This window comes from Vigna angularis, chromosome 1 (genome assembly GCF_016808095.1).
Source record: "Vigna angularis cultivar LongXiaoDou No.4 chromosome 1, ASM1680809v1, whole genome shotgun sequence".
Lineage (NCBI taxonomy): Eukaryota > Viridiplantae > Streptophyta > Magnoliopsida > Fabales > Fabaceae > Vigna > Vigna angularis.
The window spans coordinates 26,876,275-26,900,479 of record NC_068970.1 but is presented as its reverse complement, the minus strand read 5'-3'; the positions used below and the strand labels follow the sequence as shown (position 1 = coordinate 26,900,479).

At 32.4% G+C, this 24,205-nt stretch overlaps 3 protein-coding genes across 8 annotated transcripts; 1 reads left to right on the top strand and 2 right to left on the bottom strand.

Annotated features, from left to right (window-relative positions):
* Positions 1-431: 431 nt before the first annotated feature.
* LOC108344566 (UBP1-associated protein 2C-like) lies at positions 432-5,517 on the top strand. Of its 6 annotated transcripts, none has more exons than XR_008248821.1 (2): positions 432-4,662; positions 4,922-4,987. XR_008248821.1 is itself a non-coding variant. In XM_052877556.1 (2 exons), exon 1 carries the CDS (start codon positions 537-539, stop codon positions 1,710-1,712), a length of 1,176 nt encoding a protein of 391 aa, XP_052733516.1. In that variant the 5' UTR covers positions 432-536; the 3' UTR covers position 1,713; positions 5,174-5,517. The 6 variants fall into 6 exon arrangements, 5 of the variants coding, with proteins under 5 accessions (XP_052733516.1, XP_052733513.1, XP_052733510.1 ...); XM_052877556.1 differs by lacking the exon at positions 4,922-4,987 and adding an exon at positions 5,174-5,517 and having other exon boundaries at positions 432-1,713; XM_052877553.1 differs by lacking the exon at positions 4,922-4,987 and adding an exon at positions 5,170-5,517 and having other exon boundaries at positions 432-1,713.
* Positions 5,518-5,816: 299 nt separating this feature from the next.
* On the bottom strand, positions 5,817-7,808 carry LOC108327871 (U-box domain-containing protein 2). The gene is made up of 2 exons (XM_052868659.1): positions 7,540-7,808; positions 5,817-7,159 (listed from the first exon to the last, which is right to left on the bottom strand). The coding sequence occupies exons 1-2, from the start codon at positions 7,806-7,808 to the stop codon at positions 6,199-6,201; spliced, it is 1,230 nt and encodes a 409-aa protein (XP_052724619.1). The 3' UTR covers positions 5,817-6,198.
* Positions 7,809-16,309: 8,501 nt separating this feature from the next.
* Positions 16,310-19,962, bottom strand: LOC108324830 (putative transcription factor bHLH107). The gene is made up of 2 exons (XM_017557758.2): positions 18,996-19,962; positions 16,310-17,005 (listed from the first exon to the last, which is right to left on the bottom strand). The coding sequence occupies exons 1-2, from the start codon at positions 19,314-19,316 to the stop codon at positions 16,520-16,522; spliced, it is 807 nt and encodes a 268-aa protein (XP_017413247.1). The 5' UTR covers positions 19,317-19,962; the 3' UTR covers positions 16,310-16,519.
* Between the last annotated feature and the right edge of the window lie 4,243 nt (positions 19,963-24,205).

The window sequence follows — 24,205 nt, the reverse complement described above, 5'->3', positions numbered from 1 at the left end:
TTTTTTTTTCTTTGTGTCCAAATATTGACAATACTGTTTATATATTTTTCTAATTATTATAATTTTTAGAATTTTATAATAATAATAATTTTATTATTTTTTATTATCATAAAAAAATAAACATATATACGTATAGATTTATTTTTTAATTGAAACTGAAAAAATTTAAAAGTAACCCAACAAATATTAAAACAAATGTTTGTATAAAATTGAAATAAATAATACTATATTTTAAAATATTCTTATTGTTTTGTTGTTAATATAAGCTGGTAATTAGGTCATTAACCTTATATGGAACACTTTATAGGAAAATTATTTTCTAATATATAAAAAAAAAAGGAAAAACACGTTAGCACGCACAAACATACGTGTTCAAAGCAGTGTCATCCGCCCGCAACGCAAACCAGGTTCAGTCCTATAAATACCCCAACAGGAAACAGATCCTCTTCAGTTTGGGTGCACAGAAACACTTCATTTGGTTTTGTAACTTCACTTCAAACCTTTCTCTTTGAAACCCTAATTCCCAAATCTTCTTCATGGACTTCTCGAAGAAGCGCAAGACCGAAGAGAACGGCGATACTGATTCTCTGTCGTCACCACCCTCCCAAGCATTCCCCACCGCCACCGTCCCCACAACCGCTCCCCTGGCAGCGGAAGACATCCGCAAGATCTTGCGTCCGTTTTCCCAGGAACAGCTCCTCGACCTCCTCCAATCAGCGTCGCTACGTCACTCCGATGTCCTCGACGCCGTGCGCACCGTCGCGGACCGCGACTCTACTCTCCGTAAGCTTTTCGTTCGCGGACTTGCCGGCGAAACCACCAGCGAGACCCTGCGCAGCGTGTTCTCCACGTTCGGCGAACTCGACGAGGCCATCGTGATCTTCGACAAGGCCACGGGACGCTCCAAGGGCTATGGCTTCGTGGTCTTTCGCCACGTGGATGGCGCCATCCTCGCGCTGAAGGACCCAAGCAAGAAGATCGATGGTCGCATGACGGTAACGCAACTCGCCGCAGCTGGTGGACCTGGGGGCTCCGGCGACGTATCAGCGAGGAAGGTTTTCGTCGGGAACGTGCCGTTCGAGATTTCCTCGGATAAACTACTGAGCGAATTCCTCAAGTTCGGAGAGGTCGAGGAAGGGCCTCTAGGGTTTGACAAATCGAGCGGCAAATCGAGGGGCTTCGCTTTTTTCGTTTATAAGACGGAGGAAGGTGCGAGGGCTTCGTTGGTGGAACCTGTTAAGACCATTGATGGGCACCAAGTGATTTGCAAATTGGCTGTGGATAGCAAAAAGACGAAACCCTTTGGAGGGGATCAACATCAGCATCAACACACGCAGCATCAGCAGCAACAACAGCAACATCCGCAGCAACAGATGCAACAACAAGGTCCTATGATGATACCTCAGTATGGTGGATATGGTGGGAATGGCTATGGAATACAGCACTCGGTGCCACAGTATAACAATCCGGTTCAGGTTTCTGGTGGTGGTGGGTATGGCCACGGAATTGGTGGTGGATATGGTAATTCGCAGATGGGTGGACCGGTTTCCGGTGACTACGGAACTAGACTGCCTCCCAATTCTGGTGGGGGGTTCGCTGAAGGCTCCCAGTATGGCTACCCTGCTTCTTCCACGCTTCCACCACAGCAGCAAGTGCCTATGCCGAGACCTCCTCCCGGAGGAATGTACCAAGGCGTGCCACCCTATTATTGAGGTAATGTTTTTCGTTATGAAAGCATAGTAGACTGCTGATTAGTCCATACTTCTGTTCATTGGATATATAATTTATAACTGGATCTGTGTTTTAGCTGAACTTGCATTAGATTGTTGAGAAATGCAAGCACTACACCTTTGAATGCAGTCTTTAATATTGACTTGGAAATTATAAAGAAAAATTTGGTCCTGGAACTTTTTATTATTGAGTTTCATGCTTAATTCTCTACTTTTCAACAGAATGTAAATGATAATAGAGTGGGCTACTAGAACTCCTCTAGGTTTTTCTTAAAAGAAATGGAGTTATGGTTTTAAAATGCAAATGCAGGTTTTTACTTGTATGTCTGAATGACTCATTTATCTTGCAATGTGTTTCGCAAAATTGATTGCTGGTATGAATTGGGTTTAATTTCTTTTGTACACATCATACTTTTCTTTATGGTCTGTGCATGTTGAAGTTTATTTAATTGTTGATTGTAATTATCATTCGAGTGATGGTTATCTCTTTTGGGCTTTGACAGTTCGTTTTGTTATTAAATGTTAATGATTGGTTTGAGTTTTGGATAGGTGTTTCATTCAGGTTTGTGATGGCTTCTTGGACGCTAATGCTTTAAATGGTTGTGCTGCTTTCGTGCATGCAGACAATGAAATCTTTGGTTTTGGTTACATGGACCTGTAATTTGTTGCTGCTTCACTACCTCTGCATCTATGTGTTATGGTTCCATTTATGATGGGTGTTAGTTGAAGCTTACATGACTTGGCGTAGTACTTGAATGTAGTACTTATGTGGAAATTTTGTAGAATTTTTTATTTATAGTTTTTGCCTAGATTATTTCCTAATTTATTGACTAAATGCTAAGGTGGTTACATTAAATTTTGAAATTGTTCTTTATTGTGGTCTATATTCCTTGCATATATTACTCTGGTTGTCATGGTGACTTTATGTATTCTTTTAATTTCCGATAACTGCAAGTATTTATTTGCGTTGTATGGTGGCATTCGTGATACTTTTGGATAATGTTTGAAATATCCTTCCGTCATGGTTTTGTACTAAATTCAGCATCAAATTTAATGAGTAAATTAGTTGCCTCAAGTCTTTTAGAGGCTTATTTGAATTGTCTTGTTGAGATGCACAGTTGGTTTGCCCTGAAATGGATGGTTGTGAACACCTTTAAAAATTGCACGATGACATATTTGAGTATATTTTGAAATATCCTTTCTCTTGTTTATTTTACTAAATTCAGCTTCAATTAATGACCAAAACATTTTTCTCAAGCCTTCATCCACACTGTGTTAAAGATGAGATCTGCTATCGATTTTACCTAAACTTGTAAATTGAAAAATCCCAACTGTGAGATTGACCACCATGTTTGTTGTGAAATCAGAGCTTAAACTTGATGTGGCAATTGCAATGCCGTGCTTTTTCATGTATAAAAGGTAAAAGCCTTCTAATGTTAAATTTATAATGATTACTTTTAAGCTCCATTCCACCCACCTAACCTGCTCTGAAATAAATATTAAAGGTAGAAAAGCGAAAGAATTTAACAAGATTTTTTTCTTGAGTAAACCACTAATTTGATTCTTGAAATATTACACTCTCTCGTGAGTGGTTTTTAAAGTAACACAGACTACTAAAGTAATCCTAGAAGTATTTTAAATCAAAGTAAACCCTTTAAGAAGTATACTTTAGGGATGGCTTGAAGTTTTATTACTTTCGGAATTATTTGAGAGAGTTTGAGAATTAATTGGTGATTTACTTGTATTTTATTTGTTTGTATCTATTACGTCAGGTATGCAGCTTTATAATGTTGGCTTAGGTCTTAACTGAACCTCACAATCAATTTGTAAGGCAAATATTGTCCTGGCTTTGAACTCAATTTTAGTCTTATCTTTATCTAATTTGAGCCTAAAATTATCACCCTTGGGACTACAAATTCGGCAATCCTTAAAGAGGTTGCAACTAAAGAGAACTAAGGGTTACTGCAGCTAAGGTAGCTTTCTGGCACATCCCCTCTCATCCAAGGCGATTAGCTTGGAGTGTGGCAATCATTTGGCCCAACTATGGATATAGGATAGACTTCTATACCTTCTTAAGGTTTTAGGTTAGAGCCTAATCAACCCTCGTAAAACTTTTTTATAAGGTGGGAATTGTCGTAGCCCTATGTAAGCCCTATCTCTGGTGGATTTGATACTAAACACCATCCTTGATTAGGTATATTTCATTTTTTTATATTGTGTTAAAAGTGAAGTATGAAATCTTAGAATTTGGACTTAGGACCTAATTTGATCTCACAACCTCATTTAACTACCTTGAAAGGTGAGAATTGTCCAAACTCTATTCAAGCTGTATCTCTTCTTGATTTGACACTAAACACCACCTTTGAGGCTGCTGTCATGGAGAAGTTTCAACTAAGATGGGCTCTTGGTAACTGCAGTTTAGATAGATGGCTTTATAGTAGAAGATGAAGAGCATTACAGTGTAATTGTGTTGGTTGTTTGCCTGATTTCTCATTTTGCTGCTGTTGAATAGTGAAGCTTCAATTAGGATCTTGTTACTGCTCTTTCTTAAATCAGTTTACATGTTACTGCTATTTTATTACTTACTTTCTTTGCTAAATCAGGCTACTTGTTAATGCAATTTTGTTACGTAAAATGTTTTGTCTCGTCTTGCAAGTGTTTCTCATGGGAATAATAATTAACTTGCTTTGCTATAGTTTGGTGTTTATTTTATTCATTTTGATCTGTCATGATCATGCTTTTGAGCCAAATAAATTATTGTATGTTTCTTTGGGAATGTTTCTACGATGTTTTCTAATTTTGATTGCTTGTGTATCAAAACTTGTGTATGTCCATATGTGCTGCTCTTTCTAATGATTTTCGAGGTGATCCTCCTGGTCGTTTTCGATTTGAAGTAGTTCGGCCAACACCGCCTTGCTGTTATCCTTCTGAGGTTAGGACTTTTAAATGCCATTTTGGTTTCCAAATGTTCATTGAAGGAGCCTAGCTATTTTCCCATAGGGTTTTAATTACTATACAACGCTGTTGACCAATCAAAAATCACTATTGGTATAATAACTATTAGCATAGTTACTATAAAACCTATCATACATAGTGGCTTGTGATTGGAAAACAGTGTAAAAATTCTTTACATTCTCTTTTGCTTATTTAATCACATTGAAAGTGACAATTACTTTGTAATAATTTTGTAGGGAAACATTCGTCTTAGCATAAGTGTATGGGACATGGTTTAATTTAATATAAGTGCTTTTGATTTATTTTTCGAGGTTACACATGCACGTAACATTCAATTATTAATTCGTGCTCTCTTGTCTGCAATAAATAGACCAGATAATGTTATTAGTTATGTAATCTGTACTGGAGATGAAACAAAATATATTCTTTTCATGCATAATAAATGTAATGTGTCTACATAAAATCATATCCACTTTGTATTTAGACAGTGTATCCAGTTCAATGTTCTATGTTAACATGGAGATAGACCCTACTCGTTCAGTTGTGAAAATCAAATATCAGGACAACTTTTGCATGGTGCATCTTCTCGTAGAAAGCAAGATCACATTTGATTGTTGTCCGTTGCAAATCAGTAACGTGATACGATATCAATATCCATGCTCGACAGGTGTTAGAGATCTGTTGAGAAAAATCTGGAGGTTTTTTCTTTTTGCCTTACAATTCATTGTCATGCTGAAAGATTTTATACCATTCCCCTATGGAATAAACCTGGTCAGCGTTTGATGTATGCATGCATATCGATACGAAATATATAATGCTATTTTGGGTTTTATGTTTTGGTGTATTTTAAAATATTTTAATGAAAGACACGGGTTAAGGATGAAAAATTCATTGTTTTGCCACAGGTAAAGTAGTATTAAATAATTACGCTTGGTAGATTGAATCATGATTGGAGATCGGGTTTTAAGAGTGAAAATTATTCGAAGTATTATGCCTGATTATGACTAAATATGTTTGAAGTTGTTTGTAATTGCAAATTATCGCATTGTACTGTAATTGACCCCCAATACGTGATTGGTCCTTTACACGTTGAACAACTATGATCTAAATTTTGACTAGATTTTGTTTAAAAGGCCTATATAGATGTATAATTATTTGTAGTTGTGAATAAATGTAGTACTAATACAAGTTCATCTCTTATAGCAATGACGTTGAGATAGGCTAATGTTTTTTATATATAGAATGTAAATGGATTTTAAGTTATTTGTTGAAACGCTAGAAATAAAACTAACATGTGAAGTTATTTGGATACTGTATATTATAATAGAAATGTTAAAAGTGAAAATGGAAAGAGACTGATTACTATTTCTTAATCTGTGATAGTTGTGTAGAAATGTCAAATATACAGATGGATGAGTTTTCCACGTAAAATTGCTTTCGCTTAAACTGTACCATCAATGACTGTCTTCACAGGTCAATTAAGTCTCTAAGAAATTTTAAGATAGAATGAGCCTCAGTTTGGCAAACTTTTGGAGCTTGTGCTGGTAACCAGGGACTTAAGCCCATTAGACGAATCCTCACCTGCATTAACTCTTTTAGTTATTATTTCCATATTCCTATGCAGACTTTCTCTCACTAAACTCTTCATCGTTCTCCTCCCTTCTTCTGTGTCTCTTTGATTTTTAAGTGTTACATATGCAATTCTTGAAGACTGTGGGCCTAAATGTGGCCCCATTTCTATTTGGCTTTCATCCCTGAACCATCGCAATAATTTCCGTGCTCTTTTCTGAGCCGAAGAACTCCCTAATAAAGCTACTTGAAGAAGTACAGGAACAATCCCTGACTGTACCATTTTACTTCTCTGTGTTGAATTTTTATGAGCCAGAATAATCAGAATATTAGTTGACAACTCTTGGCATTTGGGTTCATCTTCCCAAGATAAGATCTCAATCAAGCATTTTGGCACAATTGAGCTGTTCTCCAATGCTTTCTTTCCCATTAAAGTCACCCCCAAGTTCCCAAGGATGGTAAGTGCTTTCTCTGAAGTTCCTTTCTCTGAGCACAGTTCCAAGAGAATAGGTACAACCCCATTAGAAATCAAAGGCCCTGCATTCTCTAGCACGGTTGAGATGTTGCACATGGCTACCAAACACGACTCTTTTGTATCAAAGCTTGGGCATGACTTTAGAATGTCTATGAGAAATTGGAGAAAGTCTAATGAAGAATGAGGAAATTGGATGTTTCCAAGAGATGATAACGAAGAGAGCAAATCTGCAAACTCTCTTATTGATTCATCTTCAAGGTCAATTTTCTTAGGCAGTTTGCACAACAGTCCTGCCTCCACTATCAAAGCCTTGTTCCTAAAAAAAAAAGAACAAACGTACAAAATTCCCGAGATCGTATCAACAAAAGAAACTAACTGCAGCTGAATTACGGTTATAGCATTAAGTACATAAACTTCAAAAACTATGTTTTATGTATTATTTTAAGTTATAACATCAATATTAAAGAAAGTAATACGTAATCCATATTATAACTTCTTTTCTTACATGTCTCTTTCTGAATATAAAATGAAAACTTACGTATTAATCATAATAATAATACTTTCTACAACGAGAGTTGCCCACCATGATCTTAAAAAACGGTGATTTTCGGAATCATATTGTTCATTAAGCTTAAAACAGTTTGGGCATTAGTAATCATATTCTGTTCCCAGAATTGGCTAACTTCATGAATGACCAGTCAATGATTAAAGAACTAATTACCTTATTAATGAAGTTTTTTCTTTTTAATCTGATTTCTAATTTTGATTGGCAAGAAATCTTTAAAATCAATAGGAGTGTTTGAATCTTACTTGTGATTTCCATTGGATAGGTGGATCAATGCCTTGAGTGCTACTCGGCGGCGGCTAGCGACGTCGGAAAGCGCCATGGAAACCAACACCCTGAGCACCCCAAGCTCAGTCGCCAATTCCCTCACCTTCTCATATTCTTTAGCCAACCTTTCTATCTCCTTTGCTGCCACGTCTTTCTCTTCCCAGCTTCCAAAGTGAAGCTTCTTCACACTTTTTTGTAACAGCATCACATTCTCACACCCTTCCTTCTCACCTTTCTGCTTCTCCATTTCCTTCCCTTCCTCCTAGATATTCAACCTTCTTCTTCTTTCTTGAGGGGGACTCACTAGGAGAAACACTGCATGCTGAGGAAAATTGCCTTGCATTTTAGCCCCATGCTACAGAAATAATTAATGATTATTAATCAAAACTGAAACTATTTAATGAATCCTTTCAAGTATTCTAAATATTTAATAGCCTGCATTTATTATCTTTAACATATTCTCACCCAGCAATTAATAAAGGAGAAAAATTATATCACGCAAAGAAATGTTTATATTCTGAATAAATAGCATTTTCCATTAAAATGTTATAACTTTTTGTTGTATTTTACCTTCGTAAATTAAAGCATTTTTACTAGACGATGAGATAATTATTACCTGTATAACCTTTCACGTATTTTATTATTGATTAAAAACTATAAACTTATAAAATTATTAAATCGTAAGTGAGGTGTATCGAAACTTGCAATTTTTATAACAAATTTAAAATATGTATTAAAAACTGTATTATTCATATGGTGTTAAAATCCTTTTACCTTGAGAAGGTAACCAATAGGAGAGGAGACTGAAATAGAAATTACGTAGAAAAAGAACTCAATTATTTATACAATTTGTAAGTGAGAAACAAAAAGAAAACAAAATGCAATCCAAAATCGTTTGAGAGATAAAGATGGTCCACTGAAAATGATCATAAATACGGAAAAGGTTGGATGAATGTTGAACACACAAAATCATATTACCTAATAAGGTGGAAGAGGTCAATTTCTTTATATGGAAATGGCAGCACTTCAGCATACAACTTTAATTGAATCAATTACTCATTGGTTGGTGCTATTTAAATCGATCACATGAACAAAATCTTATTTCCTATGACTAAGTAAATTTTAAATCTTGGCAATTAACTTAACTGGTAGATTCCAACATTATTAAAAAAAGGAAATTACCCTTTTATAGATTTAGTTCTTATAATTAAAAGTAATTTAATGTTTATACATATTTTTAAGGTTTAGTTGTAAATTTGTTCCTATATTTTTGTAAGTTACTTTCATCACTAACTTTGTTTTAACTTTAATTCCTACATTTTAGATCATTTACGATTTTAGTCTCTAAATTCTTTTTACAATTTAAGTTCACATATTTTACAAAATCCATAGTTGTTGTCGATTTTTTTCCTCTTAATTTTTAACTACCCGTAACTCTATTTAACTTTTATTTTAAAAGCTTTTGATTCTGAAACTAAAAATAATTGTTTTTATGTTATCAAATTAATTTTAATTATCGTTAATTATATTTAACTTTATTTTAAAGAACAATTTGTATGCAACTATATAAGAATCGTTCCTTTACATTGTCAAATTAATTTTTTCTTACTTTTTAGAAAATTATGAATTATCTTTGATATAATTGTTGAACATCATCTTTTACAGTTTAATGAATTAAAATATGTTTTAGTTTAGTTTTTAAGTTAAAAAAATAATTAGTTAACGTTAATGGCAAGACAACATTGTAAAACTTTAATGTTTAACAAAAATGACTGATAATTAAAAATGAAGAGATTGAAATTGTGTAAAAATCTTCATGAACCAAAATTATAGATTTTCATAAGGACATTTTTCCGTTTTCCTTTAAAAAAAAGATTTTGGAAGGTGTAGTTAATGAAAACATGTGACGCGTAATAATTTTAAATATTATAATCTGATGTCACATTCATAATCAAACATTTTTATCTCATACAGGGTGTTGTTCCTTCCACCACCACCCTATACTTCTTCTACCTCTCCATTTTATTTTAAATATAATTATATCCTTAAGTTAAAAAGATTTTTACTTACCCTATTTTAAATAATTTAAAACCCTAATTTTACTTTCCCAGCACCCACCCATGGAACTCTCTTTTTCTTTTCCCATTTCCGTTTCACCTCCCCACCTCCCGCACTTTCATTCCTTTTTCTTTCCAGTTTATTTTTTTGGTTTGAAAGCTTCCATTGCCGCCATGGTGTGAAGGAATGTCGCCGCCATGGTGTGGAGGAACATCGAGGAGCATCCAGAGCATCAACCAGCGTGAGGAAGTATAAATCAACGGAGGTGACATCCTTCAACGGATGTCCCCTAATAAAACAAACCCTAAAATAAAAAACGTAACCTTTAAACGGAGGTGACATCTTCAACGGATGTCAACATCCGTTTAAGGTAAAACAGATGTCGACATCCGTTTAAAAAGGTTACGTTTTTTATTTTAGGGTTTTATTTCAAGGTTTATTCGAATATGCACCTGGAGGAAGCACGACACGCACTGCACCACTCCACGCACTGCACCACGAGAGCGACACTGCACCACGAGAGGGAGACTGCTTGATAATTCTTTCCATCACCACCAACCTTTGCAACTTGTAGTATCTCACAACGACGAAAGAAAGAGAGGAAGAAATATAATGTTAAAATGAAAGAAAAGTATTTTACTCATGTACGGGACTAGAATAGGTTATTAGTGAAATAGGTTGTGAATGGATAAAATTAAAAAATAATAATCCTAAAAATAAAATTTTACTGAGGGGCAAAATAGTAAAGGGGAGGTGGAGGGAGAAAGGTGTGGTGGTGGAGGGAGCAACACCCCTCATCTAGTAGTGTACTTATCCTAATTTTCGTAAAAACTTATAGTCTGCGACCAATTGTTCAACCCAATGTCAATCATCTAGTTATCAAATTAGTTTTTAATCATCCGTAAGTATATTTAACTCTTATTTTAAAAGTAAGTAATTATGTAATGTTAAGACAAAATCGTCTAGAGAAGAATAGATTGTCTAGCAACCTAAGTTTTGAAGTTTAATAATCAACAATAAATGAAATATTATTGGTTAGGAAAAACGGTCCAAGTAGCATCTAGGAAAGAAGCATTTTATAATGTCTGAAGTCAATAGTTGAATTAATGTTTTCTAGACCAAACTGATTGAATGAATTAGAAAGTCATAAACAACGTCTAAGCACTTGCTTGAGTTAAATGAAAACCTAAGACTTTATATAAGAAGTTACACAAATAAACTAAATCTTAATACAAAGTTTTCTCAAAGAAAGAACATACACAACAACGCTTATAAGAAACCTATATCATCTAGCACATTGAGAAGTGTCTGATCGTTAAGGAAAGCCTACATGAAAACTTTAGAGATAACATGTGTACTCATGTAGAGACGAAAAGAAGAATATGTCAAGAATGAACTATTTTCGGAACATGCAAAAAATAGTAGGATATGCTCTCAAGTTGAAATATCTCTTATTAAGAGTTGAAACAACATTGATGCTTAATAAATGAATTACAAAGCAGTGTTGTAAGTGAAAGTGTTTTACATTGTCTAATGAAAAATTCTCTAAAATACACATCTAAAACAACTTTTCATAAGAGTCTAATATCTTATTTTGTCTAATGCCAAAAGAGTTGTACATCATTTAATATTTCTTGAGTGATATACTTGAACGATTCATTAACTACTAACAAGACGAATGGCAAGATGTTTTGATCAAGCAGTACAAGTTAACGACTATAAACGATCAAAACATTTAATGCATTTATTGTAAAGTGTTATTTTGCGTGTATACCTTGTCCTTGTTATTTGTGCATAACAGGAATACTCAATGGATTAATCAGAACATCTGCACACGCGGGATAAAGACATTGAAAGAGGCAAAGAACACACTAGAGAAAATCCCGTGAAGACTTTCACTATGACAAAAGATGTACAAGCTACTCTTAAATGAAGACTTTGATAAAACACTATACATTTGTTGAAAAGACAAAAGGTTGCCTGCTCTCCTAAAAATCAACTCAGCATCCAACGGTCATATTTCAAAAGGGCTTATATAAAAAAGATAAAGAGAAAAGAGCTCCTGAAAAATGAGAAAAATATAAAGAAGCAGCTTGAAATATGGAAGAGAGAAAAGATTAAAAGAGAAAGTAAATGGAGAAAAGGTGTTTGTTGATAGCTAGGGTTCTAGGGAGAAGTCGAAAATGACATGTCAGGGCTGATGATGTGGTTGCCTCTCATTGGTTGATTTAGTGGGTAGAGGATCATATGGGTATGTGGCAGAACTTGACTAGTTCATCATGATGTGCTAGGATCCTAAACACATGGTATCATCTTGTTGATTCTGATCTTGTGTGTGGTAGGAGGGGTGTGTATAGGGAAATTAGGGGTGTAGGAGAAAAGGCTAACTATTTAGCCCATTTGTTGAAAAAGGGGTGTATGTTTGTAAAAACAAGGGTGCCTTCAGCTCTTTGAACATTTCTTTCCAGAATTTAGAATCATTTTGTAACTTTGGACTAATTAATTTCACACTTTAACTTCAGTTGTATCAATAAACATTAGTCTATCCAAAAATAATTTATGCAACCAAAAATACTTTTTAAACCCTTTTAATTTCCAAACCTGATAAATCCAATTGTTACAAATCTTATTCAAATAAACCTTTTAAATACAAGAATTGCACAAAAAATTTGATAGTAAACCTAAAATGTGGACATAAATATGCATTCTTCAAGCCATAAGTGATTTTTAGTAGATTAGGTTTATTTTAGGTCTTGTATAATGGGCCAAGTAGTTTCTTTTGGGTCTTGTATTTGGGCCTTGGTTGTAAAGTAGGGTTTTGGGCCTAAAGGAGATGGACCCTAAGGAGACACATGAATCTAAGGTAAAAACCTAGCTTGGAGAGAAAACCTTCTAGAAGTTTGTGGAGCCTTGGTTAGAGTAGTCTCCAAGTTGCTCTCTTTTGTGAGACACATGTTCTTGCCATGTGGCATGCTTCTAATAGATAGGATTTCTTCTTAGTAGTGGCCATGTGTCATGCTCCTAATGGAGATGATTTCTCCTTAGTAGTGAACATATGTCATCCTTTTAATGGAGATGATTTTACCTTAGTCTCTAAGTTAAAGTATTAGGGTTTTGCTTCTACAATTTGAAAACACATTTATGATTACTTAAGCTTATATATAGAGGTGTCTCACTCATGTAAATTCACCTTTGAACTGAGTATTGTTCTGCTACCAAATTTGTGTCATATTACTCAACTTAAGTCACCAAAGCTAGAACACCCTATATAGGTTTCCTCTAGTCATAATCAGTGTTTTTGTTTATTTTTTGGATTTTTGGCAATAGTGAATGAAGCGTAATAAAGATGGATGAAGTGGAAAGTAAATTTGGTTGAATTCACACACGGAGACAATGGTTGATGGAAATGCGGCATTTCAAAATGTATGATTTGTTTCACAGTTTGTCACCCTTGTAAAAATACAAGATAAACCTATTTGTACCTTTTAACCCTTCCTCAAACGATTACAATATTTGAATTCAAATTCCAACTTAACCCTAAGTAACTACTCTAGAATTGTCGTTGACGGTTTTAAGGTCCATATGGTCTATTCAATTACCTTCACCAACCTCTAGGTCGATTGTTGCTTTGAGTTGCCTCCTTTTGTTCATTAATTGATATCTTTTATCTTTTTGTTTGCTTGATCATTTCTCGATGGAAAAAGCAATTGTTGTGACTCCTCAAGATATGCATGTCTGTCTTATGTCATTTATCTCATAAAGAAGCACTTAATCAAACGCCTTATGTAGAATATAATTTTCTCTAATTTACAACCAGTGAGACTTAGAAGATGATGAGCGATATTCAATTAAATTTCAAGGGCAATGTCATTCTTTACTAACCTCATTCCTATGTTTTTATATAGTATAAGCTCTTGATCTTCAATCTTTATAATGTTTAACTCTTCGTTGATCGATTGTCCTTTAACCATCAATTATCCATAAGTAATTTATTTTCTTAACTTTTTATCTCACAGTAATTCTTGAGCTCAACAATTTATTCTCACTTTTTGTGACCCTTAACAATTTGAAACTAATTTAGAATTCGAAATATTTTGTTAAAATACATTTTGGATGGTGTAATTCAAAATGTAATTCTAAATAAAATATATTCCAAATTATACAAAATTATACAATGTAAAATGTATTTTGAAATTTATCATACATTTTAAAATTTATCTTTTGAATGTTATTAATTTTGGATTTGAAAATATATTCCAAATTATCCAATTTAGAATATATTTTTTCATTAAAGACAAATTGTCATTTCGGTGTATCTATGGGTTGCCGTATGAAGGTACACGAAGCAGCCTTTATTTAGAACAATTTCATTTAGTTTATTTCATTAAAATAATGGATTGAAGTTTTAAAGTGCAAGTAATTTGCAATATATATATATATATATATATATATATATATATATATATATATATATATATATATATATATATATATATATATATTCAGCTTTCTTTCTCACAAATAAATGTTCTCAATCACCAGTAATTATTAATGCTACTGCATTATTCTGTGCTGACTTCATCTCTGCCACAGATAACACATCTCCAACTGCTCCTCATACACTCAAAAATAACAGCTTCCACACAAGCCCTTTTTGAAATTTGGTATAATTATTGTCATTTTTGGATAATCCTTCTGAACAAGCTTTAGATTGTTTTTTGTACTTAGAAAAAGGGGCAATCCAAAAATAGTATAATTTGCCTGCATAATAAAAGACAAATCCAGCTTTGAACAACTAGAGGTGTCATTTGAGCCCCTGACCCATGGATTGATCATAATTCCTTCTAAAATCAAGCCCAAATTTTCTAACCCCCTTAATAGGGGGCTTTTTAAAAACCCCAACCCCTAAAGCTCCACATAAAATGGGTTGGGGTAGGGTTAGGATGAGACTAGCTCCCAAACTAAATTAATTCACTTTTAATGTTTTTTTAGTTATTTCTTTTATTTACTTTACAAGTTCAATAATTTTCAAAATTTACATGATATTTAATATCTTTTTAATTAAATATAAATGTATAAATATTGATTTTATAAAAACTTATTTAAAATAATTTTTTAATTATAAGTATATTTTAAATATATAATTTTATTATTTTGGAAAGTTAAAAAAGAAATTTTTTATTATTATTTTTATTTAAAAGAAAATGAAAAAAATTTCAAAAAAGAAATTATAAAAGTAACACAGTTGAAAATTTGATTTTTCAATAATTGAATTCTGATATCTATATAAATATTTGAAATATTAATTATGGATAGATTTTTAATTCAAATCTACTGATTGGATGAATTTTTAATATCGGTGTAAAATTTTTATTTTTTATAGTTTGTCATATAAAATTCTTTTGTTGAATGTTTTGTATAGATATATATACATTAAAATTAATTTCACATAATAAAATAACTAACTTTTTAATGAAAATCCTTGTTAGGCAAAATTCTTATGAATATCATATATGTTAGTATACAAGATCTAGATGTAATCCCAGTGGTTATAAAATCATATTTTTTTTCTAACCTTTTAGATTAAATTAATATTTTAAAATCATACTTATCTTTATCCAACAAAGATGGTTTTTATTGAATTATTTATCATAATTGAGCCGATTGTAATAAAAAATAATTAAATAATAGATACAATATTTTTAAATAAATATAATATTATAATTTATAATACTAAAATTAAAATTATTATTGTATTTAATTATTAACATATAAAATAAATAAAAATTATAATAATTATAATAATAAATAAATTACATCAATGTCTCTTAATAAGAAACTAATAAAAAAGACAAATGAATATAATATAAAATATATGAAAAAGACATAAAAATATATAAATTGAAGTAAATGACTAAATTATACGTTTCATAAATTTTTTTTAAAAGAATTATATAACTTTGTAAATAATAAATATTAATTTTATTAAATTTGGAAAATTAAAAAAGTTAAAAAGTTATTAAGTCAAAATTTTAACATGTTCACACCAATTAAAAATAATGTAATTTTGATCACAAATCTTAATCGAATGATATTGATTTAACCTAGTGACAAAATAGATTATCATCTATAAATAAATTCGTTAGTCCATCAAAATTTTACAAATTAAATCAATTTTTTTAACTTTTAAACCTATTTTATGTGGATATCTCTAAACCGTCAAATTTACAAACCAAAATTAAGAAACCAAAATTAAGATGAAAAAATTATCAAAACAAAATTTGGAAATTAAGGAATAATTGTATAAAAGCATTATTATTAAACTAATTAATATAGAAACAGTTATGAAGTAGAAAATTAATTTTATTGGTAAAAAAATATAATTATACATGAATCAATTATGGTTATAAGTTATTACTAACAAAGACAAAATGAAAGCTGGATAAAAAATACACATGATTTGTGATTACTTGTGACTTAAATTTTGTAAAAAGGAAAGCCCATGAGCTGGCCCTGACCTATAGGGCTTTAGGGGTTTTTAACCCTGTGAGCTTTTTTAATAAAGAGTTATTTTGGCCCTGTAGACTTTTTTGACCCCAACCCACATGGGTTAGGGCCAAATCAATCTTATTAAAGGGACTCATTTGACAGCTCTATGAACAACAGATAGATATTAATAATACATTTTCTTATAAACTCTATAACACAATTTCTATTATTGGATAAACGCGATTTTCATGATGGTATAACACATCTTATTTAATGAATCTCATTTATCACTTAATGAGATTGACCCAGTAATATAAAATATGTTTGACAACATACAGTGAAGTGTGATGCTACTAATGCCACACTTTGTAACACATGAAATAAAGAACATAACACATGAAATTGTAGACATCAACACGAACAAGATCCATGGTTGCATGAGGAAGTGGATGTTTCAATAAAGCATAGTCTTCTCCTCTTGTTAGCATGTGATGTTCTGGGTGAGAACTCAAGTGAGGCAGAAGCCTTTTCCAGTACAGAACACAGTGCCTGATGAACAGTTCTTGCAAGAGCTTGGCATGCTTCAGTATGAATATCAATGTTCCCTTTGCAACATGTGAAGACGAATACATTCTTCATTCTTCCTGCCAAAGTTGAAATTTCTGCCTTCTCTAGATGCAGTGGAAGAGAATCAAGGGTTTGTCTTAGGTCAGATATTATTTCAGGTCGAAAATCACAGCAAATAGTTGCACTGTAAGACATGGATCCATCACATGGTTCAACTTTCACTTCATCTGCATCCATTGGGATTGGAAAACCCTTGCTTACTTCTACTGCAGTTTTCTTCAATTCCTTCACTTGCTTTATCACTTCAGCCAGTAAAGTGGCTTTATCCATCTAAGGAATAACATTTGACCCACAAAATCAAAATCAACAGATTTTAACAAATGTTTTACTAAAGCAAAGAGAGGATGATCAGAAATAAAAAGTACAATAATTTTTCTTGTCAGACAATAAAAAAATAAAAACTGTGACCTCATGGATTAATTACTGCCATTATTGTTTTCATTATCACCTCTGGTACCTATCAACATGACTTCAGCTTAAGCCAATTAGAGTGATAAGTGATAACTCAAGTTGATTGATCCTGTGGTGATGGTGGCTTGAATAAGTATGATAACTTCATTACAAATGAAGCCAAATCCAGTAATTATACTAATTATGGATTTGATTAAACTAAGTCTCTAACTACTCTCTAGTTTTGGTTAACCAATGCTTAAAAAACATATGATGGTTTTTCTTCCATGTCCTGCATCACCATTATCAGTTAGCCAACAAAAAGAATATGTCTGTTCAACAAAACAAGACAAAACATGCAAAACACAAACTATCACATAATATTTAAATACACTGACTCTGCCATATGACACCCAGAAGAACAGCTGGCACGTCTACGACAACACTTGATAGGAATATCCTATCAATCTGATTGAGAGATGACATTTATGCTCCTTTATTTATTTTCCTCTGATAAGGACCATCAAATTAAAATACTTGGTCAAAATTGACATTCTACTGTGTTTAATGTTTAATAATTTGATTCATATGACTTGTTAAAGGAAAAACCCAGAAAAAAGTGGCTTTTATATAAAAATATTTCCAAGAGCAATCCAACTAAACCAGTAACCTTTTAACAAATAAAGTAGTATTAATATCAGAAGCTATATTTGGGCACCTAGCACAAGTAAATGAAGAATAATCTACAGCAGTAATACTCACCTAATGACACGGTGCACAGAGAGGAAACATCTGGTTTGCATGTACATAACTTATAGAATAATAAATGAAGGGTTTTCGGTTTAGACGTATAGAATATGAAATCCTAAAACAATATATTATAACATGAAGTATAATAAGTGAGGATTCATAATAAATAACTCCACATTACATAATCAACTTATGCATATTGGTAGTTGACTCTAGCAAGGAGCAACTTCCATACACCTAGTTGACCACATAAGGACAACTATGATGCAATCAAAAGCCCTTTATTTAATTACAATAATGTGCTTCAAATCTCAACTTGTGGTGTTTATATACAGCAGACTCTGTGCTCCATTCTATTTCCAAAATTAACATGGAGCCTGAAAGGGAAACGTGCATTCACAGCCACAAGCATTATGACATAACTGAAAATAAAATTACCATAAGCGAACTTTGTGTGTAAAACTGTCCTAATGTGTCAAAAGTCAGTATTTTGTTTTTGTCAAGTAGCTCATTGATAACTCAAAATATGTTTTCTTACTCTAATTTTTTATTTTCAACTCTCCCCGGTAGAATAGTTTGCATTTCCATCTTCCTTCAACTTAAACTGATTCAACGTAACACGAAGTCTGCATAATGGTTTTTCACCCTGCTTCATCCTTCTATCAAATCTGTTATTCCTTTTTCATATCACCAACAGAATACGTGTTTCATTGAAACTTGTCACTGTTCTTATGAAAGAACTGGCTAGATAGAAAAATTTAGAAATGCTATATGATTAAATCCATTTTTAGAATAAGTAGGGCAATTTTAAAAAAGTCATACTTAGATTAACTAAGGTTCCCAATATACATGTATAATAACAAATCTCGTCCTAAATTTGAATGCAGTGAAATATTGCCCCACATTTAGCACAAAAAAGTGAGTATTGTATTGTCCCCACAAATTTATATATATGATTACAGTCCTCTCACTTAAAATTTCTGAATCAGTCGCTGTCCAATTATAGAATCAAAGTGAAATCAGGAAAGTAAAGAGCCGAAATAATTCAGTGATGTAATAAGGCATGCACAATAAAAGAACAAATTTCCAACAGAAGGAAAAGGAAGGAACAAAAACATACCTTTTCAGTGGATGGTACAAGGCCACGTAGTGTTGCAAGATGACCGTTTATTCTCTCCCTCCTTCTTCTCTCTGCTTCACTGTGATTCTTCAAAGCAGCCAAAGCTTTGGCCTCACAAATCTCATTCTTCCCTACCTTTGCAGCTGAAGAGCACTTCACCAGCTCTCCCTTCTCACTCTCATAAACCAAAGAATGTGACGATGACAAGCCACCCTTCGCAACTTCACCATTGGAAGCTCCAACACTTTGCAAAGTGGGATTGAACAACCCCGAAATATCAGAGCCAGAAGGAGAGCTTTTCTCATAGAAGGAGTGAACCATAATATTAAAGGTTTTAAATTGCAGACAAACACAGTCTATGCAGATAGAATTGCAGTGGTTAGGAAAATTACGATCAGGGAAACTCTAAAAAGCTTGATTTTTGGACCAAAACTGTGATCATGAGCCGTTTTTGTTAAAACCCTTTTTAGGGGAGTGGAGGCACAGGAGAAAGAGAAGAAAGAAGTTAACCGGGTGGACGAGTTCGAGGAGCAAACCAGAAAGAAAGCTTTTGGAAGTGGATGGTGCCTTGAGAAGGTGTTACTGTGGTCTGTTTGGTGATGGTGTTGGACATAACTTCCATTAGGCAAGGGAAAAGGGTTGAAAGGGTTAAAGGGGTGGAAGATCAGTGTGAAAACATCCACGTTTTCATCTTGGTGGTGTTGAGCTCAACCATTTCCAAATGAGAAAAGGCCAAAAGGGTGAAGAACTTTGGGAAGTGAGACTTGACTCTGACTTGGATTTCAGTGAGTTTGAGTACTGACAAGAAACAAAGGTTATGCTATGCTTGATGTCTTGAAAGTGCAGAAAGAATTCAGAAGAGGATCACCACTGAACAATGATCTTGAGTTTTGAGCTTACTCATATATGCCTAGTTTGAACCAAAACATCCATGTGGTGCGTAATGTTGACTAAATATTTTATATTTATGTTCATTATTTGGTCAATGTGTTATAGCCACCCTCCTCTGCTGACACTGTTACTACTGAATTATTCATTCAGAGTAGTGGAAACCAACCCATTGGATTTAATATTTTTTTATTTCTTTTCTTTTCTTGCTGCTTCGGATTTAGATGCGTGCAAGCTTAAATTTTCCTTCTCAAAGTGTGATTTTATTATAATAATAATAATAATAATAATAATAATAATAATAATAATAAAATAAATAAATATATAAACTTATTGGATTGCTGATTCAAAATAATTAATTATATTTTCTTTTTGGGTGGCGCGAGCGAGATAAGGTAACATTGTGGTTGGATGCTTGAAGTCGTGTTGCTTCGTCGCAGCTTAGTCATATAGCCATTATTAAAGGGTCTATTATAATATTTTTTACGCCTATTTTTAATAACGCAATTTCAATAAAAATATAATTTTCATGTCTTTTTTCACACTAAACTATTATAATACTCTGTAGAACTACACTTTATACGACGATAAAATCGTAACTACGTTAATCACTACGTATTATTTTGTGACGCCTTTGATCATTATTGTCTTAATATTATTAACAACATTAATCCTAAACTAAAATAAGGACCAAAAATGGAGCTTTTCATTGGAATAATTTTTTAAACCCAAACCCAACCACCAATTTATTTAGTTTTAACGCGATATGTATAGTTAAATCATAAAATTGAAGAAATATTCAACTATATACAACTAAGATACATTTTATAAACTAGTATAACAAATGTTACACCGTTCATTACATTAAAAAAAGAAACTCACTGTTATATAAAAAATCTCCTCCACCTTGATTATATCCAAAAAGTATGTTAATATAAAAATATGCTTATATAATTATTTAAGAAAGCACGTGAATAACGTGAAATATACGAGAATTAAAAGTGTTGCATAGAAGTAATATTTTTGTTCTCACATACAATGCATATAGGTTGTTGTAGTGATAGTACAGTTGTTACATACTTCCTTCAATGGTAGTTATTTCAAACTTTAAAAAAAAAAAAGTAGGAGGGTGAAGAGGACGAAGCAACCCATATATCATCATGCTTAACATTTCCATGGAGATTCCTACAATAATTTAATAAAAAGGGGAGGAAAAGAGATTAAACAAGTAGGAGAAGAAGGGTTCCGACAAATACCTAATCTTATCTTTGATGACTTTTTCTTGTTCATAGTGTAATTAATATTTCGATTAAATTATATGGACATTCCATGATGTTCTTTCTTTGTAAATTTTAATGATGCATGTATCCTTCACTTCCTTTATTATCTATAGATTCAACTTTTTAGCTATGCATTTGATTTGACAATCACAATTTCGTATATTCACACATATACGAATAATAATCATGATTTAGTTCGTCATGATCCCTCTAATATACTAGTGAATTTTCAACTTCCCCTTTTAAGATACAACTTTATGAGCCCTACAAATATGCATGCAACTTAATCATATACTTAAAGAATTAATCTCTTAGAAGTATACTTAACAACAATTAGCAAATTGTTATTGCTTTTAACTTAAGGGCGGGCTCGGAAAATACTCTCTCTCTCTCTAATAATAAGATATAGTTTTGATTTTTTTTTTCCTATAAGAGAATTCTAATTGTCCTTAATATTAATTAGTTTTTACTAAATTGTTTTAGTTTGTAAATATAATTGTTATGAATTGTTTATTCATCTTTCTTGTGAAAATAGGAGATTTTAAAAGTAAAATTTCCTAATTGCATTTTTGTCTCCATATATTAATCATTTAAGAGTAATTTTGAAAAGAGAAAGTATAATTACAAACAAATTTAACACTATTAATTAAATGACTGACTTTTTTTTACACAGTTAGTAACTTAAATTAACCATTAATGTGTTTTAATTAGTTCGTTCACCATGTCAAATTTGCACTCTTGACGCATCCGAAAAGTAAAGGATCTTTTTCATTTTATGAGGTAGCAAAATGTCCTTTATTTGAATGAAGAGGTTGGTCCTTAAATGGAAGATGTTTAAATAAATTAATTTTGGAGGTATTTTGACTTTCTTTTATATGTTGTTTTCTGTGCCCTATAAAGTAATATATCAAATGTTGAATTAAGTGGGACGTGTAAGTTGTGTAAAGTAATAATAAAACTTGAGTATTTGAAAACAACTTCTATTAACTAATAATAAGTTCATTGTAATGTCGGTTGGAAATTGCACCATTTTCTCCACATAAGTTTACTTAACCCTAGTTATATTACAGCAGATATTGATTTGGACACTCCACCTAAATTCCTTCTATTTGACATTCTTATTGGGCTAAAGTGTATCTAACTAACCCATTAGTTGAGTTCAACTAATTAATTCAAAATATCAACTTACCCCACACTCTTTAATCACCTCTAAATAAATGGAAAGTAACCCAACAAAGAAATTTCAAGTCATTGCCCACCTTCAATACAATACATAATCACATATATATTCAAAGCACAAAGATGACAGAGTTATACTAGAAAAAATAAACCCAACATATCCAAAGATCATCATCATCTTCTTGATTCCAATTGGATTCATTTAAGGGTTCCAAACGGTGGTTTTCACATTACCCGTGTCACCATGCCATGAGTAGACTAAAAATTTCCTTTGGGTTTACCATCCACTATTTAAAGATTACCAAATTTCTATATTCCGAAAACACTAACCTAAATCGGCTACAACGGCAAACAATTTTTCTCTGTCTTAGTCTTTTCCACAAACTCAAAGAACCCATATCGTGTTCTCCCAAATAACCATGGTCAATAAAGATCTCCTTCTTTGCAACATTATCTTCTTCATCGTAGAAAAAATGCAGACATCATCTGTATCAATCTCTAGACCTGCAAACAGAGAATGAACCACAACATAGAAATCCCCTCTAATTACATCATCGTGAGCTTCTCCATGTAATGGAAGAACCACTTGTCGTTGTAGATAAGGGTTGAAAACCCTGGTTCAAGAAGAGAGAGTGTTTCTCGTGCTGCAAGCACCATTCTACAATTGTGTACCCTAATTTGGGTGGGAAGGGGACTGCCACGTGACAGTCCCTCATTGGCTAAGCTTGTCACACAATCCCTAACTAGACAACTCATTCACTTTTTGTTAGGATGGCAATTCTACCATTAGCAATTTTAACGTCGTAAAAAAAATGACCAATTTGAACCGTTTTTACAAAATATGAAACAACTGTGAACATCTGAAAAAGGATAAGACTTCTTTGAACACTTTGACTAAACATAGAGACCAAAATAAGTATTAAGCCTATATTAAATTATATTACATGAGATGCACTAAACAGGTAAGAAGGAGAAGGAGCAAACAATATCTTATTTCTTTTCTTACTTTTTTTGGTAAACTTCTTTATAATAATGTAAAAAATATTTTGCTAGATTTCTTTAAGAAGAGATAAAACATTAATGAGTTGTGAAGAAATTCATACAAAAGAACAAAGATATCACTTTCAACCAAAAGTATTAATATAATAGGTTTTTAAGTTCTTTTACTTATCAATGTAAAACTTCCAATTCAACTTAAATTTTTAACTCTTTTTTCAAATGTTAGTTTGTCCACAATGAAATGTCTCTCGATCAACTTTCAGAGTTTTCAAACCTACCTTCAATTTTTAAGAGAGCTGGAAAAAGATTCTTATGAGTGTTTAAATTTAGTTGACTCAACTCAAAAGAAGAAATGTTTAGGTTTTGTAATATTCAGCCGAGTTGAAAAGGATTGATGATATAGATGAGATATTATAAGAGATCACGAGAAAATATGAAGACAAAAATTTTGTATTTTATTTTATAATTTTTAGTTTTAGGCCTTTGTTAATTTTTAAAATTGTTTTCTAATTATTTCTACTGAACTTTATATAAAAAACTTTCTAATTTTTGCTGAAGTAGTTTAGCCGTGTTCACGTGAAGCAATTAGAATATACAAACATTCATGAGAATTTCATGCATTGATCATTTGATTCGTTAATTACTTGAGATTCCAGAACACGGGACTTCACTACGTACGTAAGTTGCAGCGCTAGCATATATCAGAATTGGCACATGGATTGCTGATCAAGCTGTGATTCTAATTTGTTTCCGTTTGTTGACAACAAAGTAAATCAGTTCCTTCATTAAGAAGCAACTGACACAGTTCTATTCAGATTTTCAACTCAAGCATTTTATCGAACAGTTTAGCCGCTGATCAATATA

What these genes read in the sequence shown, in the direction of transcription:
- LOC108324830 (XM_017557758.2), bottom strand. Translation starts at nt 19,316, where the DNA reads ATGGTTCACTCCTTCTATGAGAAAAGCTCTCCTTCTGGCTCTGATATT. An exon ending in TTGTACCATCCACTGAAAAG is followed by an intron (nt 17,006 to 18,995) that starts GTATGTTTTTGT and finishes GTTATTCCTTAG; the next exon opens with ATGGATAAAGCCACTTTACT.
- LOC108344566 (XM_052877556.1), top strand. Translation starts at nt 537, where the DNA reads ATGGACTTCTCGAAGAAGCGCAAGACCGAAGAGAACGGCGATACTGAT.
- LOC108327871 (XM_052868659.1), bottom strand. Translation starts at nt 7,808, where the DNA reads ATGGAGAAGCAGAAAGGTGAGAAGGAAGGGTGTGAGAATGTGATGCTG. An exon ending in CTATCCAATGGAAATCACAA is followed by an intron (nt 7,160 to 7,539) that starts GTAAGATTCAAA and finishes AAATAATACATA; the next exon opens with AAACATAGTTTTTGAAGTTT.